General features: G+C 36.2%; 1 protein-coding gene across 1 annotated transcript in view; it reads right to left on the bottom strand.

Moving 5' to 3' along the window:
* Window positions 1-415: 415 nt before the first annotated feature.
* LOC102531914 (C-type lectin domain family 12 member B-like) overlaps window positions 416-9685 on the bottom strand; it is a 40392-nt gene continuing 31122 nt past the window's right edge. Inside the window, exons 9-16 of the mRNA XM_072954822.1 lie at window positions 7258-7455; window positions 6730-6849; window positions 5133-5231; window positions 4154-4273; window positions 3004-3075; window positions 2707-2858; window positions 1772-1878; window positions 416-802 (exon numbers count right to left, since the gene is read on the bottom strand). Coding sequence (XP_072810923.1) covers window positions 658-802; window positions 1772-1878; window positions 2707-2858; window positions 3004-3075; window positions 4154-4273; window positions 5133-5231; window positions 6730-6849; window positions 7258-7291 — 849 coding nt within the window. The 5' untranslated portion in view covers window positions 7292-7455 and the 3' untranslated portion in view covers window positions 416-657. The remainder of the gene's footprint in view (window positions 803-1771; window positions 1879-2706; window positions 2859-3003; window positions 3076-4153; window positions 4274-5132; window positions 5232-6729; window positions 6850-7257; window positions 7456-9685) is intronic.

The raw sequence follows: 9685 nt of genomic DNA, 5'->3' as shown, positions 1-9685 counted from the left end.
CTTAAATCTAAGTTGTGTTCCTTACAAGTTCCCCAAAGAAGATGTTCTTTAACGATCACTGCAGTTCTACTGCAAAACTGCAAAAGACAAGAAACAAGGAATTAAAGATGTAAGTGAAACTGATATATTGAAAATCTGCCAGGAAGACTTTTGTAAGCAACTTGAGAAATAGAAGACTTCAGCCATTTGTTTTAATTAATTTAAACTTTTTTTTTTTTGCTTTTTGTTACTATTGATATTTCTTCATATTTTCTACATTTTTTGTATGTTATGTGGTAAATCATTTATCACTTACAGTTCCCAGTGTATTTGTTCTAAAGGTTTATTTCTATAGGGTCACAATTGTAAATGAAAAACAGTTTTGGAAATGTAAGAAAGACCCACAAAAACTATGCATTTATGACAAATGATATGTTTATTTTATATCATTTATATAATTCTCACAAAATCAAACAAGTTTCTGAGCTTCTAAGTTTTCCCTGCTACTCTGATATTTCACTTAGAATTCCAGACCCTGCCTTCTTCCATCATGAAGTCATTTACCAGTTTCTGCCCCTAAAAAGCAGTTATGAATAATACGAAGTGACAGCAGAATAAAGGCAGGCAGATCTTGAATCTGGAATGCTACTGGGACGTGCGAACCTCATCACTTCTCGTTTAACCTTCTTTGTCTGAGTTTTCAGCACAGACAGGCTTCTCACACAGGCAGGAAGAGGACGTGCCGCAGTCGTCAGTCCCAACACTGTGCGTATTTGCATAAGCGCATTTCCCCCAGAAAGGCACGCCTGGCTCTGGTAGGCTCCTGAGAAAGTTAGACAGAAGTCACTGGCCGCTCACTGCATTTGAATTAAGGAGCATTTAATTAAGAACTTACTGAGTGAAATGTATTGTGCCTGGTGCTGTGGGGAACTCAAGGGAATAAAGACACGCTCCCTCTTTTCAAAGGACTCACACATTTATACATTAAAAAATGAGATGGATGCATAAGTAATGAATAAGCTTCACAAAACGTGATAAGTATTTATAAGTAGGAGAAGATACACCCGTATAGAGAGGAAGAGAACGGTCTGGCTGGAAAATCATGGGACCCGGGGCACACACTTATGTTTCAGTCGAGATCAGCACGACAGAAACCACAGGTCAGTCAGTACAGCTGCAGTTGGAGGAGGAATGCTTTGCTTGTAAATACATTAGATATAAAGCCAGTTACGATTAGTAACAAAGTGTAGAATATGTGTGTGTGTGTGTGTGTGTGTGTGTGTGTTTGTATATATGTCCTTCAACAACACGGATTTGAACTTTGCACGTCCACTCACAGGTGGGTTTTTTTCAACAGTAAATACTACAGTACTACAGGATCCGTGGCTGGTTTAACACACGGATTTGGAACTGCCTGTAGGAGGGCTGACTGTAAGTTCAAGCAGATTTTTGACTACATGGAGGGTTGGCCCTCATTGTTCAAGGGTTAACTGTGTGTGTCAGGACATTTGCTTCTGCTCCAATGTGTTCATTTTATTTTCATTTACAGTATCACCACTAATATAAATGCCATAAGGTAGATGCTATCAAAGGGTATATGTACACTAATTATGAAATATCAAGATGACTTTATGATTTACAAAATAACCAACAGTATTATATGAAATAGCAAAGGCAAGAAATAAAGAGGTTTAAATTCTGTCCCGAGCAGTCTTCTCTGTTCCCTTAAGCTCTTTAAGCCAAAGACATTGAAAAAAGGAATAAGGAACTGGATTATGTACTAGACACTTACAGGCCAGGAGAAGGGAGAGAGCCATCTTCCCACTTCCACTGATTGTCCTCCTCCTTGTAAGACAGACCAAGCCAAGTGTGATTTCCCGCAAGTAACTTCAAAATATTCTGCATGGAACCAAAATACACAAAGGTGTTAATACTAAAAGTGCACTGGAGTTAACAAATGATAGAACTTATGTCTGAAGAATCATAAAAACAAAAATCATGTAGTCTATATATGCCCACTGATAAACGAAACATTGAAAAAATATTTCAGTTCTTTAGTGTCTGTACATTTCTCAAACCAGGAATTAAATACAAAGAAGCAAAAAAAAAAAAAAGGAGGTAGGTAAGATAAGAACATTTTACATTCAGGAGGACACCACGCCAAGGTATGAATTACTTTTAGCTTATTTTATCATTTACTCAACTCTGTGCTTGTGAGATAGATCATTGCACAAAAATGAAAAAAAAAATCCCTGCTTCTGGGGGATATGAGCCAGATAGAAGTACACAACATACATATAGATGATACGGTATATAAGAAGGTGACAAGTGCTAAGAAAAAACTACAGCAGGGTAAGAAGGCCTAAGCATACAGAAGAGGGATCTGGGGGACACCGATACACAGGTTTCAATTCTAAGTACGGTTGTCAGCGCAGGTCTTACTAGGGAGATGACAGGTGAACAAATCGGTGAAGTAGTTAACCATGGTTGTATCTGGGAGAAGAAGTCTGCATGCAGAAGAAACAGCGAATGCCAAGGTTCTGCAGTGAATGCACGCATGGCGTGTTAGGAAAGAAAGATGTGCTGATGTGGAGCATACCAGGGAAGAGGAGTGAAAAATGAAGCAGGAGAGCCCCCCTGGCTTTAGAGATGCAGGTGAGCCCTTCCTTTGACTGATGGCTGCTTTACATTTATATCCCAGAAATAAAGAATGAAACACAATCTCACCATCAATCTACTCCTTTCTGTATTTAAAAATGTAGCATTCAACGAGGCACAAATATTAGAACACTCTAACCAAGAAACCATTTCCTCGGTTTCGTGGTAGCAGTGGTCTCGGTACTGCACCCAGGGACTCGGAGGAGGTCCACATCTGTCTCCTAGAGAAGAGGGTATTTATAATTCAGAACCCACAGAACCCCACACACAAGGTCTTATGGCTTCACATCTTTTCTCTCTTAAAAGAGTAATAAGACTGTTATTAAAAATGGTTGTCAACTCAGAATTTTCTCACTTCCAAATCACCTGGTTTCGTATTCAGTTCCTGTAAAGCTTTAATGAGATATTCATTCCGGTTTTGGAGCCACTCTAGGATTTCTAGAGAGGAAAATAAGACTTAACATTAGATGAGAAGACACATCACACCTGATCTGTTACTGTTTTAAGAGTCATAATAATGATCATGATCAAGTGGAAAACAGACAAATAATTATAGTCCCGTTCCCTTCCCTACTTAGTTTCATCTCTGGCTGAAATACTCAGTTGCTTAGAAGTGAGACCTTTAAAATGCCCGACATAGTGATTATAGTCAAGAATACTGTATTATAAACTCAAAGTTGCTAGGAGACTTGATTTTCATTGTTCTTAACACAGAAAAGAAATGAGAATTATGTGATGTGATAAAGGCGTTAGCTAACACTACTGTACTAATGACATTGCAATACATAACTGTATCAAACTCACATGTTGTACACCGCAAATTACACGCTATATGTCAATCATATCTCAATACAAAAAGAAACCAGTCTTTTTAACATGAAGAATCACTGACAAATTCTCAGACGGTTCATTTAATTTTTCATATGGATTCAATACCTCAAAGAAAAAAAATCTAACATTTCAATGCAAATCCTTTGTAAAATATTTGTTTAATCATAAATATCGACTATTTTATATTATAAATTAATTAGTATAAAAGAAGCATCATGATTACTCTAGTATTAGTACTTAGAAACTATGAAAACACCATTACTTTTCAAATATCTAAGTTCTTCTACTTCCATGCTCCCTGAACATCTTGCACATACCTCCACTGCACCCCTGGAAACTTTGGTTTATTTCTGGTTTATATGTTTTCTCTAAGCCTCCCAAGGGCAGGGTTCATATTGTATTTATTACTGATCACCAGCCAAGCGGCTGGCATCTGGTATACACTGAATAAATTTGAATGATTAACTGAGTGAAGGAGCTAATTAATTAACATGAGGTTATATTTGGTAAACGTGAGACTCACTCAGTTTCAGAAGACACATGAAGAACCAAAAGAGGCAAGAAGCCATCAAAACAAGCATGCTGCTGCCTGAGCTCATTACATTAAGCAACTAACCATTTTTATGGCAGCAAGAAAAACGGTCGAGCATTCTGTGAAGACAGTTTGCTCTAGCTCTAACGTTACCTTTATTTTGGTCAAGAGATTCTTGAATCTGAAGGAATTTTTCCTCTTTGTTTTGGAAAGACTCAATCCATTGGTTAAGGTTCTTCAACTGGCTCTCTGATTGCTGAACACTTTGAAAGTCTAGAATGAGAATTCCAGACATGTGTAAAACACATGCTCAGTTATGAAACAGTAGGTTATTAGATTGGGAAGCTTGATTTTTGTAGTATATTCTTAATAAAGCTCCCCAAAAATGTTTTAAAAACTATAAAAAGATATTTGGCTAAGTATGTTTTCATTTATCCGCTATTTTTTCTAACGTCTATGCCTAAGTCCAAAATACCATTTTAATTCCTTATAAGATTGAATGTGTGTTTATATTAACAGGACAAGTGTCCATCTCAATTAAAACAGACAACAGCAACAAAAACCAAGTCTCAAGCAAATCTTTTGGCGTCATGACTTGATGTAATGTGAATTTCACTTACTAATCAAATTTTAGAATTTTGAGTTTCAAAACAGCTTTATCAAGGACCAACAGCTACTTTTAAATAACCAGTTGTCAATAATTTTAATAGTAATTAGAACATTCTATTAATCTAATTTAGGATGTTGGAGGTGTGGAGAGTTTTTAAAAAATTACAAAAGAAGCTACTTTTTATTTTCAATGTAAAGGTAGTTATAAATTCATTGATCTTAATTTCTTAGTAAGTTCTAATTTTTAAAATAATAATAATCAATCATTACTAACAATATCTTCTGCAGTAATTACAATAATATAGTCTCCCTGGAAAAAATGTCATTATTGAGAGCTCACAAGATTAAATTCATTCATATAGCAAAATGTTGTGATATTTTCATGTCATTTTTTTCCCCCTCGTCTCTGTTTAGTCTGGCAATAAAACATTTACCAAAAATTATTATCTGGAAGTGGCTTAAAGAAATATGATAATTTGACAAATAGTCTATGATTTCTTTCCCCCCTATTAATCAGACTTACACTGATAACCAAAGAATCCACACAGCATCAACAGCAGCAGGCAGGAGACTCCCAGGATCACGGAAATTGTTCCAAACAGAGTAATGGGGAAAGGAGAAGCTAAGAAGCAGAGTGAGGAAAAATCAGAGATAATGTAAGCTCCTGTTATTTAAAAGAGGAATATCATTATTTCCCTTGTCTTATTATTCTTTAAACTGCCCTAAGTTTTCTGAAAAATAATGCCCAATGTGCAAATTACTATGAACTATTAGACTGAATGAGGGGAAAAAAAAAAACTATTTTAGAGGATGTGCAGAAAAGAATTAATGGAGCAGACCTGACTTCTGTCCTGAGAAGCCAGCTTACAAGGCTGGCCCTGGCTAGCACCTGGAAACCTAGGTTTCAGGAGGGTCGCCACAGCCGTTCACTGATGAGCATGGCTCACGCTGCCTAAACTGCTTGTGCAAACAGCTGTGCTGAACTGACTTTCCTTATTTTGTTACATGCCAGTCAAATGCTGCCTGTGTGATTAATCCTCAGTAAATAATCTGAATATTGATTCCCTAATGAGTTTTCCTGGTTGGCCATATTTGACACGTTGTCACACCTTGTTGTGACCTTGAGCCTGGGGCGCCCCACACCTCACTCAACGTGCCTCTTCCCTTTGCTGATTATGCCTGTTACCCTCTCATTGTCATAAATCTCAGCTACAAGCACAGCCGAATGCAGAGTCCTGTGAGTTCTCCCAGTGGTCATTAAACCTGAGTGTGGCTCTGGGGACTTCCAGCACAGGTGAAAAACGCACACACGGGCGTTACTAAATATCCTTAAATACGAGACATAAAACTTCAGTTCAGATTACGTTATCCTCATTGATATGATCAGATGGAGAAATGCTTAATGATTTTAAATCTGTGTTTATTTGAACTTGATGACTAGTTGTATATTTCCCTCCTAAAGAATTAGAGTAAATCTTAGTGAACGTTTTAACTGAATGACATTTGGTTTTAGGTCAAACAGCATCTATAATTTATTCAGTTTCACAAAAGTAATATGCCAATTCCCCACACTCCAGAAGCTGAACCTTCTGAGGCCATCATTAATAATCTTTTATTAACTGTGTGTAGAAGCCAAGAATGGGGCTAAACATCCTACCGCCCCTGGACAGTCCCCACAACAGTTACCTTGCCCAAGACGTCAGCAGTGCTGAGGTGGAAAAACCCTGCTCTATTAAATTGTTAAGTTTAATTATGATCAAAAGGAGGCAGTCATGTAATAGGGTTCTACCTTTCTTTGTCTTTTTTACACACTTGCTGAATTGTAAACCATGATCATGTTAAGTCTCTCCGCTTCCTGTGAAGAAACCAGCCTAAATCTGGACAAAAGTCTTCTTTTATCCTGAAACGTGCTCCCTAGTATATGAAATTTTCAAACCTCTCTGTGAGAAGGTATGCTTTTGTTTTACTTCTTTATAGGTTTTGAAGACTTTTTAATCTATTTTCCCTAAATTTTAAAAGTTCCAAATAGTAACAACAGGAGAAAAGCAAAATCGGAAGATGCGCCTTAAGATATAAAGACAGAGAATGTAAATGAATCAAGTCGGGCATGTATACGTTACCATGCACGTTGGCGTGCTCGGGAATAGGACTCCATTCATCCTCCGGAGCGGGAGGGGGAGGAAGGGCAAGAGGTGGTTCCAAGTCCACAATAGGGATAGCCTCTGTCTGCTGTGTATTTTCTTTTAGCATAGAAAATGTATCATTAATTTATAACCCCAAAAAGCAAATGAGATTAGAATTGAGGAGATCCATTGCTATTTTCAAAGATCACTACAAATACAAACATAGTAGCAGTAAAATCAAAGATACTCAAATCACACTTTCAGTCCTCAGCCCATCCAGCTCCCCTAAAACTATTTAAGCTGGTTGATTACACTCCGGATCCAGCCAGGAAAAGAGATCATTCTTTCTGTTAATTATATTTAAAAGCACTCTTTCAGGTATCTGGGAAATATCAAAGAAAATATAAGATATTTAATGCCCTTGTTATAATCATAACTAGCAGTTAGCATTTAGGATAGACAAAAATAACCAAAATTTCATTTTCATTAAAATACACAGAACACTTAGATTAAAAAAAAAAATACCTGAAGGCTGTTCATAGTCTGAATCATTTGACATTATGGAGCCTTTGGGATGATTTCTTGGTCCCAGTAGTGAAGAAGATCCTGTAAAGATGTTGGTAGGTGAATGGAAAGATATTTCTGCCACGATCCTCTTAGGGTTGATGAGATGTCCAGACCCAGCCTCAGGTGGGACAGCCACATACAGCTGTGTGATACTACCTTCATTTGGTAAAAACCACAGAGGAAATGTGAATCTATAACTGGATATACTTATAGTAGGTTAACAAAAATAAAGTTGCCCCACGTTAATTAAACTACATGCAACAAGCCTTTAAATATCATCTACTTTGTACAGGCAATACTCCATCACTCTGGAAATAAACTAGGAAAAGCCACTGTCATAAAAAATGCATAATTGTGTAGTCTAGACTGAAAATTTGTATGAGAACTGAGTCTGCAGTGAAGGAAGACATAGGGATATGGAAACAAAGATTCCAGATAACCAGAGGAAGCAAAAAAACAGGAACAACACTGGAAATAACATGTGTCAATCAAAGGTGGATTTAAATAATAATGTACATGAAATGGCATTTCAAGATAGAAATCACATAATGAAACCTATGCATTCAGATAGTAACAGTTTGGCTTAGGGTTTTTTGGTGCCAAGCCCTCTTCAACTTTTTTTTCAAAGGAAATTCTATTCGTAGAAATATAGTCAGATAGCCACAAACAATCTATCTTTTGCTCTTTATTGCACAAATGAAAAAAAAAAACCTCAGTTTTTATAGTAGGAAGAAATACATATTGCATACAAACAAAAACAGACGTCAGACTTTCTCACTGGGGTTATAACCTCATAGAAAATAATGCATATTTGACCCTGGTTGAAACCACACAAGATATCTCATATACAGGCAGTGGTCACAAGTTTCCCATCCTTCTACGTCCTGTTCAAATCAAATGGTTTTACAAATAATCCTAAAAATATATCACATTTTAGATTTAATATATGAAATACAAGGTTAGTTGACCAAAAAGAATATTATAACGTTACTGTTCACTCAAAGATCTCAGTAAAGTCAGGGATGGAGAGAGCAGAGGCCTAGTTAAAAAATATTCTACATTGATTTGTCTGCCTATATTGTAATTTATTTTTATTTTGTTTACTCTCTAACTCTAATTTTAAAAATCTGATTGCACTGCATTGGGTCAGGATTCAGGTAAGTGTAAGTGGGAAGAAGGAAAAAGTATTAATTATTAATGTATGATTGTCACTTATAACAAGCAAATGTGAAAAAATATTATACGGACATATACAGTATCCCCTTCATGGGGGCGTCCATTATATTAGAATGAAATGAACCTTTTGTACTGCAGCCTTGTAATACGATGCAACATCTCTCCACGTGGGTAGTTATATATCCAAGCATTTTAAAGGGAGAACCCTTTAAAGAATGAGCTAGAAGGAAGGTTCTACATGTTTTACTGTTTAGGAGCAAAAACCAAGCAGTAAAGCAGTGGACACTTAACAGCAGCTCATGGAAAAGGAAATGAGGAGGAACAAGAGGAAGAGAAGAAGAAGAAAAACAACAAGAAGAAACATATGCAAATGTGTTTATTTAATTCATATTTATATAGAAAATTACTTGCACAGGTGATCACAGGCAGGTGGACTACAGGGGAGAAGAAAAGATTACTCATATTTGCTTCATCGTGAGGCCTCATATTCTATGCATGTATTATATTTATCACATTTTTAAAGAAATTCTAATAGATAAAGGGAAGTAAAAGCAAAGAGTGTTTCAGGATTAAAAACTTCATGTTGTAAACAAATTTTACCTTACAGAACACTCATAACAGTATTATATCTGAGCACCAGAAATATTAGAAAAAATGTGTGTCCATAAATGAGGGATTGGTTAATTCCCTATTAATAAAATGAAATACTATACATCCAAAATAATCACTTTATTGAAATCTGCTTTATGACATAGGTATACGCTAATATAGAGAAATTCACTGAATAAAGAGATTACATCAAACTAAAAAGCTTCTGCCAAGCAGGGCAAACTATGAACAAAAATGAAAAGGCAACTGCAAAATGGGAGAAAATATTTGCAACTCATATAGCTGATAAAGGGTTAATATTCTAAAATAACTCATATAACTCAATACAAAAAAGAAAAAAAACTGATTAAAAATTGGCCAGAGGAACTGAACAGTCATTTTTCCAAAGAAGACACACAAATGACCAACAGATACATGAAAAGGTGCTTTACATCACTAACCATCCAGGAAATTTAAATCAAAACCACAATGAAATAACACGTGACCGCTGTTAGAATGGCTATCATCAAAATGGGAAGAGAGTATAAATGCTGTCAAGCGTGTGGAGAAAAGAGAACACTATTGTACTGTTAGTAGGAACATAAATTGATGCAGCACTATG

This window comes from Vicugna pacos, chromosome 34 (genome assembly GCF_048564905.1).
Source record: "Vicugna pacos chromosome 34, VicPac4, whole genome shotgun sequence".
NCBI lineage: Eukaryota > Metazoa > Chordata > Mammalia > Artiodactyla > Camelidae > Vicugna > Vicugna pacos.
The sequence above is the reverse complement of the archived record's forward strand: the minus strand, read 5'-3'. Positions and strand labels throughout refer to the sequence as shown.